At 38.4% G+C, this 12,940-nt stretch overlaps 1 protein-coding gene across 1 annotated transcript; it reads left to right on the forward strand.

Moving 5' to 3' along the window:
* The first annotated feature begins 1,352 nt into the window (after window positions 1-1,352).
* Window positions 1,353-9,160, forward strand: sult5a1 (sulfotransferase family 5A, member 1). The gene is made up of 6 exons (XM_023287606.3): window positions 1,353-1,643; window positions 5,358-5,569; window positions 7,445-7,571; window positions 7,675-7,772; window positions 8,039-8,219; window positions 8,837-9,160. Exons 1-6 carry the CDS (start codon window positions 1,505-1,507, stop codon window positions 8,983-8,985), a joined length of 906 nt encoding a protein of 301 aa, XP_023143374.2. The 5' UTR covers window positions 1,353-1,504; the 3' UTR covers window positions 8,986-9,160.
* Window positions 9,161-12,940: the final 3,780 nt, after the last annotated feature.

Raw genomic sequence — 12,940 nt, forward strand, 5'->3', positions numbered from 1 at the left:
CCTAAAGATGTTATGTAACGATAAAAACTAGACTAATAAGTATTCTTGAAAGACACTGCACATTTAAATCTTCATTTATCTTGGCTACAGAACAACAGATAAGATGCCCTCAAGCGAGGTATCGCTTATGACAGCATCGATCTAGTACCACTATCAACTCCGCCTTGTTATCTTCAAGGCTGCTTTTCCAGTTCTCCAGTAATAACGCCCACTTTTCTAGGGCAAAGTTAAAAAAAACAATGCAGTATTAGTGTTTTGTCACACAGTGTCTCATATACAGTCTTATGTCATACATTTCAGTGAGTGTGTATTAAATGTTCCTCAAAAAATGAAGAAGCTTACTTTGAAATTAAATCAGTAAATTGGCAGAGCTGCATATTTTGAATAACGTACACAAACACCTTAGAATTTAAGAAAGCTTTTAAAAAATTGCATCTGGATACAATTACTTACCTTTCAACTGACCAGACACACTCTTTTATCCAAAAACATCTATCAAGACGTTAAATATCATCAAAAATTGCCGTACCAAGCAGCAGATGTAGAGGATTAACACATACCTCTCACTTTTTTTTGTCCTTCACTGACATGATTCTATCTTTACGCATAGAACTCCAACTTTGTTTTGCAGCTGCACAAACAAAAGGTCATATCATACACACAGATTATAAGGTTTAAATTGTACATACAGCCAATAACAACAGCAAATAAAATCATCTTCACCAACTTACTAGCAGCACAGATGTCTTGATAAAAGCATGGACTGTGCATTGTGTGTTAACATGGTGTCTCTCCAACATCCCATCATATTTCATCATAATGAACTGTGCTTAGTCAGTCTGTCTTTCTTACTTGTTCCCTACATTTGTTTTACTAAATTAAAATAAATCTTTAAAAAAAAAAAAAAAAAATGTGTACATGGTCTCCTTTTGTTTGTTCGAGCATGACTAGATTGTGATGCTTTTTCTTTGAATTGCTGCATGAAGCACTGCAATGTTGTACAGGATTTACAGACATAAATTTTTTATATTATACTTAAGAGTATGAGGAGGGTTCAGAACAAATTATGCCTTGGTTGTGTGTATCTGTGGGTGTTTACATGCAAATATAAATGAATAGACTTCAATAGCTAGACGCAAAATTCTAGGTTTTTAATCAACAGATGGATCTTTGCACATGAACACCGATAAATGGTTCTTTCCTATTTAAGTAGTAACATGAGCAACTATTCCAAGAAACACCTAGTGTCTGAAGCTCAGCTGACGAGTTCCATTTGCTTTCTCTTTCTCTCCCTGATGCATGAAAACTCTGTGTGATCACCACTTGGTCTTTCACAGGGTGCCAGACGGACACAGGGACAGAACGGGGAGACAGACAGAGACAGGCTTAGCTACAGAGATAAACATCTACAAAAAGAAAACTGCTTGGCCAAGGGACATCTAAGGAAAAAAAAACAAGAGAGAGAGAGATACCAAGACCAGCAGATACTTAAATATATCAAGACATGGCCAGGTTGGATGTCACAGAGAAGTTTCAGGGTATTTCATTTCCCGGACACCTGCACACAAAGGATTCACTGGAGTTTGCTGTCAGCTTTCTGTTCAAGGACACAGATGTCCTCATTGTGTCTTATCCAAAATCGGGTAAGAGAAAGGACAAATTATCAGCTTGCAATGTCTTCAAGCGTAATGCAACTAACCACATGAGCAATTTTAGTTGAACTATTTGAAGAAAAATATCTAATTGCTATTTCTCTAACATATAACACAATTGTGATTGGATTAGTGACATAATTTTTTAGGTCAGCTTTAGTATGATCACTGGAGTTTCTCTCTAGTTCAGACGGACCGAAGTGTGGCTAGTCAGAAGCCCCCTTTTTTTGCCCCATCATCTTCGGTCCACACCTCCCAGTGGCGCATATTATAACTGAGGCAGAGTTCATTCTTTCTGGATGATCTATAGTTGTGTATCGCTGCTTCATCAAGCTCCAACTTGTTTAAAAAAAAGTTTTGCCTGTGTATGTACAGGTTGGCTCCTTATTCATACTGTTTCATGTTGTATTCTTGCAAAACTTTGTGAATGTCTGGCTCTGTGTCATACTTCCTCAGACTGTTTGGCATTTGGGCATGACTCAAGAAGAGTCACAGCCAGACTCATGTGTATGTCATTTGGAAATAAATAGTTGGATCTGAATTTACTGCGTCATGTATCTAATACCTGTGATGGAGTATTACCACGAGATAGTAGTAAAAACATAACTGTGGCTTGTAGTTAATGTGGGCCAAAGCACACCAGAGATGTCATCGCTGTGGATAAAAGCATCTGCTAGATGAAACTGTAGAACTGTAGAATTGCAGATGCACTCTGCTTTTTGACATCTACATTGCTCAGCTCTGTTTCCTTCAGTATCGCCAGCTTTTATACAACTCTGGACATCTGCTTTAAGACACTGTTTTTATGCAGAGAAAACAGCATTTGTCTGACTTTATTCAACAGCTGTAGTGTTACACAGCAGCAGGATCCATACTTTCTCCAAACGGAGAGAAGGGCTGGGTGCAATTTACGCATTTGGCACGCAGCTTCATTTGTTATTTCAATCTTCTGGTAATTCATTGTGATCTTACAAAGCTTTGACAACGGACATATTTCCTGCACAGCAAACAGCTGAGTCACTGCACAGATTTGTAGTTTCTACAGTGAAATAATTTTTTTAACAATACTTCAACCTCAGGATAAATCAGTCATTTCCTATTTTAAGAGGAATCATCTGATCACTTACAGTAAGTAAATAAAGAATAAGGCAACAGGCTTGTGTAAAGCATCTTGAGACAATCGGAATTGTAATTGGAGGTATATAAATTAAATTGAATCAAACTGAATTGAACAGACAGCCTAACAATGAAAACATGGTTTACTGTACACTCAGCACATCAGTCGATAATATTGTTTCAGTTGGTGTAAATATACATCTATTTTAATAAATGGTAAGTCAGTATTAGTGTTTCTGAAACCACAGATTAAATGCAAATGAAGATGAAAGCAACAATAATAAAAAACGGTCTCCTACTGAAGTGTATTTGGATTTAGGCCAGTGTAGCTGGATGTTGTATTACTGTCTTTAGGACTTCATAGTGCTTCACATTGTGGAGGCGAATGGAATTAGGTTTGTGGTACAAGATTAAGATTAGCAGCCAGTCCCAGGACCAGAACAAGCCCATCAGCATCTAGCAAGTGAAGAAATATGGATGTCAGTAAATGGTGAAATTGAATGGTCTTCTTGCTCAAGAAATGAGCCACCCCACAGGGCTGCCAAGGTGATAAAGCTGCAACCAGGGCCAGCACTCATGGCAGTTACTCATGTGGAGGATATCAAGTCTTCTTTCGAGCTTTTCATCACGGATTCCATCCAGAAAATTATTCTGGATTGCACTAATTCACAAGGAAGACATGTTTTTGGTGAGAGGTGGAAGGAGATAGACCAAACTCATTTACATGCTTATTTTGGGGTTCTTATCCCTGCTGGAGTTCTCAGGTCCAACAAGGAATCCACAGAATCCCTGTGGGATGCAGAAACAGACAGACCAGCTTGACAGCAGAGACAACCTAGCTGCCATCAGGACAGTGTGGGACAAGTGGGTGCACCGCCTCCCCGTTTTACAATCCTGGGTCTAATGTCACTATGATGAGCAGCTGATGCCATTTTTGGGCCGCTGCCACTTAAGACAGTATATCAAGTTCAAGTTCAAGTTCAAGTTCACTTTATTGTCTCCCGTGGGAGAAATTTGTCTTAGACAAGGCAAGACATTGAGCTGCACTGCAACACAACAAATCAGAACACATGCTATTAAAAATACAGAATAAATACATGATATATAATAAATAAAGATAAGTCAAAATATTATAAGAACAAACTAAAATACACACATTCCCCCATACATACATGTCGCTCCTCCCCAATTACCTCTCTTTGCTAGTTGCACTTAGCCGCTCATTAATGAGCCTGACTGAGACGGGGATAAAAGAGTTTATAAAACAGTTGAGCTGCACAGCGGGACTCTGTACCTCCTGCCTGAATTCAACAGCTCGTACTCTTTGAACAGGACATGGGATGGATCAGCAAGAATGCTGTTCGCTTGCCTGATGGTGGCCTGTATAAATAAGTCCTGTGGCATTAGTGGGACGGGTGTACCCATGATTTTACTTGCCATCTTCGCTAGGTTATGAATCTGTGTTTTTGACTTGACTGTGAGAGCCCCAAACCAGCAGGTGATGCCGTACCTAAGTATGGATTCAATGGTTGCACAGGAAAAGATCAACAGGATTTCTCTGCAGACACCAACAAGCCTGAGTCGTGGAGGCGCTGATGGATTCTGGCATAAACACAGCTGAGGTCGCTGTCAATGTGCACACCAAGGTATTTAAAAGAGGTGACCTGTTTAATGTTGCTGCCGTGTATGGACACTGGACTATGGTCACCTACTGATGTGAGGTCAGTCAGCATCTCAGCAGTTTTTTCCGTGTTAATCTGCAGTTTGTTGTAGATTAACACGGAAAAAAACTGCTGAGATAGCTATACCATCTAAACCTGCAAAATATGGTATAGAGATCTGGGCTGCCTGTGATGCCACTCGCATCAAGTACAAGAAGTACATATGCAGCACACACACAGTATAACTCTGCGCCTCATGTGTTGTATAGGCTGGTATGAGAAGACAATGTAGGCTGATGTGTTGTCTTGACTGACATGGTTACTGTATGTGTTCAGCTTGTGTTGCATAAATTGACCTGAATGGGTTAAATTTCTAATGAAGTTCAAAAAAACAGAAGTCAATAGTTATGAAAAACTTTGCTTCATTTGTAAATATGTTTATTTTCGCTACTCTTACCGTGGTGAAAATTGATTTTCTTTTTTAATACATTTTATCAATGAAACAAGCAAAAAACGAGTCGCATTTTAATTCATAAATGTGATCTAACAAAGGTAAAGAGCGAATATTTACCATTTATGTTGTTTATATTGCTTGTAATTGGAATGAGGAAAACATCTGTTGAGTATGTTAACATAAAATTATTTGATTGTGTTGAACTGAAAACCCCAAAATGCAACGGGTCCACCAGACCCATGAAAACTGGCTGAGCAACCAAACATATGAACACCACACAAGGGTTAAATTGAGACTGGTGAGAATCTAATGACACCATGAATTTCTCTACAGTTCAGACACGCTGCATGATGTACATCGTAAACTGCAGCTTGACTCATCGCTTTGCAGTCCATGTATGTCTTTTTGCTGTTGTTATGAATTAATCTAATAAAAGTCAGAGGTCACAGCTGCTTCTCTAATTTCTCTGCACAGGCACCACATGGATGCAGGAAATTGTGACTCTCGTATCCAGCAGAGGAGACCCACAGTTTTCCAGGACTGTCCCAAACTGGGCCCGAGCTCCCTGGTTGGAGCATTACTACTGTGCTGCTGTGCTGGAGGCCTCATCACCTGAACGTCGAATCATAACCACACACCTGCCTTATCACCTGCTGGGCCCTGCCCTCCAGGGCTCCAAAGCCAAGGTCACAGTTACACATTCATGTGACCATCTGAACTATAAACAGAGTGTAATCAGTGATGTTTTAGGTGGAAAACAAACCTTCAACAAACATTTTGGCATAATGTGCTATTTTACATTTTTCACACAGTTCAGTGGAGGTGAAAACTCAATGGGCACATGCTGGTTCTCCTCAGCTTACTGTTACACTGCTACAATTCTCCCTTTAGTGCACGATGTCAGATTGAAATTTGTTGAATTTGAATGTGTTGTTTAGATGAATCCTGCTCCACTTATGTTTGGTAAAACCTCCCAGAATGATAACTGATCAGGTGCCATCTCCTCTGAATAACCCAAACCAGAAGCAAAAAGAGTGACTTCTATAGAAAGTCAAGAGTTAGTCAGCCATTTTCCTCTCTCTCTCTGCTTATTTACCGACCATTTGGTAATGATATATTTCATTAAAAAAATGTTCTTCTTCAAAGTCTTGAAGAAAGACTTCAAAGAACGACTAACAACCTTTGACTTCAGCCAAATTTTAACAACAGCACTTAGCAACGAGCCAAATTTCAGCAATGACAGTCAGTCTCACCTGTGCTCTCTGCTTTCATGTGCATTGTTTGTCCACATTTTGGGGCATGCAAAATTAAAAGCCACCATTGTGAACTTCTATCCAGCCAATATGAGGACTTTTAATGACTTGTATATCAAGAGTAAAATTCTAAGTTACTCAGAACCACTAAAACCACTTTTTTTTTCTACTGCCAGCAGGAGGAGTTGTAAACCAATAGTGGAGATGGGTCACCAGTAAATAAACTGGTCAGGCTGATACACGATAATAGGTTAATGCTGGTACTGGAATATATGTTGGCTGGGATAAACAGTTACTTCAATACATATTTTCACAGAACACAGACAAGTTGATTTTCTAGCAGTAAAAACTCAGTAGCTATCAGATATCAGCAATAATGTACCTTGGTCAAAGTCCAAGAGAACTGTTTGAAGATTGACTGTTTATGCAGAAATAGTTGGTATCAGCTAATATACCCTGACCAACCACTTTACTAGTAACACTTGTGCAATCTACTGCAATCTAACCCCTCGGATCTGCCATAAATTCAACTTTTATGCAGCTTTTTAGTTTTCAGTTTTGATCAGAAAGATGATAATTCTACTTCATATTTAACATTGTTATGTTATATATGGATGGTGATCTTTATTTTGCCTGTGTTCAGGTTAGCAACTTTCTGGCAATTTTTAAAAAAGAATAAAAATGTACACACTTCTGAGCAACCCTCCTTTGTAGTGTTTGATGGGTATGCACATTTTGATGTGTGGTTCCTGCACAAGATTTGCTCCTGAGGCCTGGATTATCCCATCTTTCCACCTCCTGCCCAATACAGAGTATTGTGAGTGGAGCAGCATTCAGCCTATTCAGTCCATTTAATCCAGTGAATGTAAATAAGGAGTAGAAAGATACAAAAACTGTTCAGCTTGACACACTGGGTAACTCTGATTTAACATGAGCAGCTTTAAATTTTCACAACAATAACATTGAATGAATGTATTTTCATCTGTGTAATATCTATCTATCTATCTATCTATCTATCTATCTATCTATCTATCTATCTATCTATCTATCTATCTATCTATCTATCGGTAAGTTTTATTTGCAGGCTTAACAGTACCCACAATTCCTTCACCCTTGTAGTTTACAGCTTGTTTTGTGCCAAATGCACAAGCTCATTTGCTAATCTATAATTTAAATTTTGCCTCCCTTTTCCCATGAGCTCGGTTGCAACAACTTCACAAATTTAAGACATAATTGTTGTTACAGACTGCAGATGTGTTCCTAATAGAGTAAAACGTGCTGACAGTGCTGCTCTTTGTCACCTCACAGGTCATCTACGTGAGCAGGAACCCTAAAGATGTTGCTGTGTCCTTTTACCACTTCCACAAAATAGCCAACTTTCTCCCTGAACCTGGTTCATTTCATGAGTTTTTAGATCACTTCCTGGAAGGCACACGTGAGTTGCCAAGAGGACGAAGGATGTTTGTTTTTTCAAAATCAGCTTTATCAACTGAATTTCAATCAGCTGCTCAGTATTTTGTCACACTTGTTTGTTTCAGTGTACTATGGCTCCTGGTTTGACCATATTAAAGGCTGGACCAGTCATACAGAAGCTATCAACAATCTGCTTCACATCACCTATGAACAGATGTCACTGGTAAAGGAGTATTGATGTCACACAAAAATTATATTTAAAACAGACAACTAAGTGACCAGATTTTCAAATGCCACTTATTTATGTTGCTTCCTAATGCAGGTCAATAAGACAAAGTGGAAATTTACCTTGTGGAAATATTGACATGTAGTCTTTTCTTCAAACTCAGCTTTGAATCACACTCACAGGTTGCATTTAAGAAATTCTCGTCTGATCAGTTCCATTTTTGAGGGATTTTAATCTTACTGTTGTCCTCTTCCTGCTGTCAGGACCTACATGGCACCATTAAGAAGGTGAGCTCTTTCCTGCAGTGCCCCCTGGTGGAGGATGAGGTGAACAACTGTGTGAAACACAGCAGTTTCAGCAGCATGAGAGACAACAACATGATCAACTACACCCTCGTCCCTAAAGACATTATGGATCATAGCAAGGGCTCCTTCATGAGAAAAGGTGTCTCTATTCACTCGTATGCAGATACTTTATTGACTTTATTGACTGATTGAAATCGAACAAATTTAGTTGCCAGAAAACTAGAATTTGCTTTAATCCAGACATTACTGACAAGGCTATTTCTACTAATATTGTTTTAATCTGAGGGTCAGAACCTCTCAGATGGTCCCAAGGTGAGTCTGAGAGGTCACAAGACTTGTAAAAGAAAAATTATTCTGATAAACAAATTCTCTTTCATTTTTTGACAAAAAAATCCTTAGAATGAAGCAATCAGGGAAGCAAAAAAATGTTTTTGGTGTGGTTGAACTGCTCTCAGTTCTAAATTATTGCTATAATCTGGGATGACACAGTTTGTTTCGATTTAAATTAAAAATAAATTGAAACAATTCAAGGCACTACAAAATATTAAGTACAAGAACCATGCACCATTTTAATATAGAAATTAATTTAATTTTTACATTGAAATCTGCTCTGAATAAATATCTTTACCCAAATATCAAACTTGAAAAACATTCATTCTTGTACTTTAGTTATGTAACCCAAAGTTTATTTGTTTTTAAAACTGCTTTTTTGGCCTTTAATTTACTATCATGTTTCTTTCACTTTCTACAACACAGGTGAGATTGGAGACTGGAAAAACATGTTCACTGAGGAGCAGAATCAATATTTCGAGAGTGTCTTCACCTCGAAGATGCAGGGCTGCACTTTGGAGTTTGTGTGGGAGAAGCATGACAAAGAGGAGACAAACACTGAAGAACAAACCTAACAGAGAAACACAGGACTGTAAAAAATCTAATTAGAAATCATGTTGGATCCCTTGAGATGTGAATTGTTGCATTTTAAACAGTGTTAGCTTTAAGAATCCTACTAATATGCAGTGAATTCAAGTTTAAATCAAAGATTGGGGTAACCTTTAGTTGCTTCAATGCCCACCACTGTATTCTGATGTGAGACTTCTAATTATGCTTTCAGTGATTTACTGTAATAAATATATGAATAACCGTCAGATCAACCGAATCTCCCCATGGTTGACCATTAATGTCTCCAATCATTTGTTTCTGTGTGAGACTTCAGGCTGCTATGATACAATATAAATATAATATAAACAAGGAAAGTGACAGTTATGTAAGCACCACAACAAAGAACAAGGACAGATTGAAGGTTTTAACATAAAGCTAGTAGTCCAGAGGCCTCAGTCGTCCTTGTGTGTCCTGTCACCTCATTCAACCAAAGAAAAGTGACGGTTACCCTGCAGTCTCCACACACTGGAGTGCTTTGATATAATCCTACTGACTGTGTGTATTTAAGTAAACATACGGTGGTGCACAGAACACAGTGTGCTCTGGGACTGAACCCTGATAACTGGTGGAAAGGTGGCGGTCTGGTGAAGGTTGATATGAGCTTTAATCCTCAGAGGCTCATAGGTGACATGTGATTGATGGGAGGTATTTGTGGTCCTGTGATACATCGTATATCCCACTACAAAGATGGTTTATAGAAGTCACGAGCTTTATCCTGTTGTAGATATTTCTGTTATTCAGACAAAACCAGGAATCACTGCTAAATAAAATCATCTGCATGTGGCTATAGCTGAAAACATGAAGACAAAGCTAAATGTGTCTCACAATGTTACATTACAGGAAAATACATTTTTGAATATTTTGTTGCTCTTTTCATGATCACACAGCTCCCTGATTTGACTTTCACTCTTCGTTCACCTTTTGTCACTCATTTGTTTGATTTTTGTCCTGAGTAATAAAGCTGACAAGGACTCCAGTGTGCTGTTGCATCAGATGCTAATAAAGTCCATGCATGGTCACACACACTCGTGATTGGAGCTTTGGAGCTTTTTGTTGTGCACATACTCACACGTTTCAGTCATGTGAGAAGCCACTTCACACGTCTCAGGCCTCTCAGACTCTGCTGAAGGGAAGGAGGTTGAAGGGTAAAGTTGGTGGAAATTGCCTCAGATCATGAGGGTCGAAACAAAACAACAGACTGTTCAAGTTTAGAAAGCTTTTAAAAATATATAAACCATGATGTTTACTTATCACTCTCACGCAGATGTCTGTAATCTGGCTGATGAAACTTCTGCACAGTTGGAAGTTGGGAAGTGCTGGAATTATTTGAAATGTTATAAACCAATAGGAATGAGGAAAATTTAACTAAGCGTACATCAACAGTTGAAATGTTGCTACCAGTGAGGAGTCAGGAAGAAAATACTAGTAATAATAACTTAATATAACTTTATTTATATAGCACTTTAAAAAGCACATGCTACAAAGTGCTTCATATTGGCTGCAGATGAAGTTTAAAAGCAGGAAAAAGCTGATTTATACAAAAAACAATGCAAGGTGGAAAAGGTAAAAATATATAAGTAAGTATATAAGTAAGTATAAGTAAGACCTATAAAATATCTTTCAAGGGTAGAAACGGTAAAAAGGGTGGAGACTGGACTCTTTACAGCTTTGTTCACAGAGAACTTTTCAACTGATTGCCCAAAGACAATGGTAGCAAATCAAAGCTCAACAAACATCCAATACTGGATTGTAGCATCATCTCATGTTCACTGTTTGTCTTCTCCTACTCACAGTTGTTGAATGTTATTAAGAAAGTAAGTGAAGCTTTAATAATCCATTAAGAAACAGAATGAAGTGACTCCTCTGTCCACTGGGTGGCCCTGCTTATTCAGTACACTCCACTGTGGCAGGCAGTTTTCAAGCTTTCCTAAACCTTTATGTAGCCTCAAATAAATCTTTGAAGCAGACTTCAATTTAACACAGTCAGTTTGCAGGATCTGAGGCGCTGGTGGGAGCTTTTAGTTGGGGAAAATGACTGTGTCATTCTTTGGGTGTTTTGGGCTGAGAGAGTTCAGATTTTTAACAGAAAGATACTCAAAATCTCTGCTTGTGCTGAACTAATTTGATCTATTCTGTGCTTGCAAATCTGTCTTTTGCAGATACCCCAACTGCAAAGAAATGCAAGTATTAATCATAGTAGTATCACTTAAAAAAATATCCCCAATGTTGCCTGAAGAAAATGACCTGTCAGATACTAAAAAAGACTGAATATGTTGACCTTAAACTTTTCATTTTTGGGTGACACATACTGTAGATTTCTGTTGGAATCATTTGAGTAATTCACAGCGACGCTCCTGGACAGTGGAGGGACAGTCTGAAAGTGATAAATCTTTGCTTTAAGGTGAGAAAAAGCATCCATGCTGTAAAGCTGCTGTGGCTGAAGGAGGAGGGGTGCCTTTCTACAGAGCTGCTGCTGAAAGCTCACTGACCTTTTCTGTCTTGCTGTTATGTGACAACCCATGAAAAGACACCGTTGAGGGAGATTGGGTGCACTGTTGAACTTCTCATTCATACAGTCTTTTATGACACCAGAATGGCCATGGGCTGATATGCTGGCTTCTTACTGGTGAAAACCCTTTTCAAAAAGGGTTAAATATCTATTGTGTAAAGTCACAACAAAGCTTTATATCTTTTTTTTTTTTTTTTTTTACATATGCAGCAGCACGGACATTCATGTGTAAAAGTTGTGGAATTCTTATTGATATGATGAAATATTTTATATTTGTTATAATGATTTTCCTATATTTATTCCCTTATTTATAACTGAACCAATTGTTGCTACCACTAGTTTAGTATTGCAACTGTCTGTTTTTATGAGGAGTATTTCTCCCAGAAAAAACATATCAAAAACTACATTTGCAACTGTTGCTCCCTGCTAAAAAGGATGCTGGTAATAAGAGCAGGAGATGTGAATGGACTCATGGCAGGCGGTTGTGCCCTGGACAGTGGTGGCATTTGCATGGCATTTAATGCTCGTCAGCTCCATCATCCTTCCCCACTGTATCAGATGCTGAGCTGGCACCACAGTTCTGGAGAGAATGCAAAGTATTTTAGATAAGCTCCAGATCATACATGGATTTAGATGTTGGAGTATCAGAGGAGAACATGATGCTCCACATTTGGAAAGGACTGCAGGAAACCATAGATGTGACCGACTGTGTGTCTGTGTGGTGGAGACTGATGCATGAAAATGTTCAGTCAACATTATAACATCTGACTGATATCCAAGAAATGCAACTTTTGCTGTTGTTTCCAAGAGGACTGTACTTTGCTTATCTGTTTCCTCAGAAGTGAAACCGTCTATGTCCTGGTGGAATAACATGAATTACGTTACCTCAGTAATTATGGTGTTGCTACTACAAACTGCTGCTTTGTTTCTTTTTGGAGGAACAACTTAGCCGATTGCAGCCCCTGAATGGGACAGAACTGGCATTCCCATCAGTTTAAGACATCGAATTAAAGTTAAGATCTGCATCAGTGATTATAGAGCACATTCAAAAACAGTGTTCCATATCTTTTTATTTAAAACTAAATGCAACTACTATATACTGATCAAATATGTTCATAATCACCTCTAAGAGAGTTATGTTTGTCATGTTAGCTACATGCTAACAGGTTATGCCCCCAACAGTGGAATCGATGAGAACTCGTACAACACCTCGTTTCACATTATTGCTTATTTCATCAGTAAATTGTGATTGCCTCAACAAGTTGAGTTCCGTTTTCTTAATTACTCTGCATAAAGGCCACTGCTTTGTTATATATGCAGCTTCAATGCAGTTTCTATTATCACACATATAAAACAAGAAGAAATTGGATTATTGGTAGATAATTAGAGTTGTTTCTATATGTACTGCAGGA

Source organism: Amphiprion ocellaris, chromosome 1 (assembly GCF_022539595.1).
Source record: "Amphiprion ocellaris isolate individual 3 ecotype Okinawa chromosome 1, ASM2253959v1, whole genome shotgun sequence".
Taxonomy (NCBI): Eukaryota; Metazoa; Chordata; class Actinopteri; family Pomacentridae; genus Amphiprion; species Amphiprion ocellaris.

Bases quoted from the DNA above. Each gene is read 5' to 3' on its own strand.
- sult5a1 (XM_023287606.3), top strand. From the start codon at position 1,505: ATGGCCAGGTTGGATGTCACAGAGAAGTTTCAGGGTATTTCATTTCCC. The intron at 5,570-7,444 runs GTCACAGTTACA...GTCACCTCACAG, and splicing joins TCCAGGGCTCCAAAGCCAAG to GTCATCTACGTGAGCAGGAA. The intron at 7,773-8,038 runs GTAAAGGAGTAT...TCCTGCTGTCAG, and splicing joins CCTATGAACAGATGTCACTG to GACCTACATGGCACCATTAA.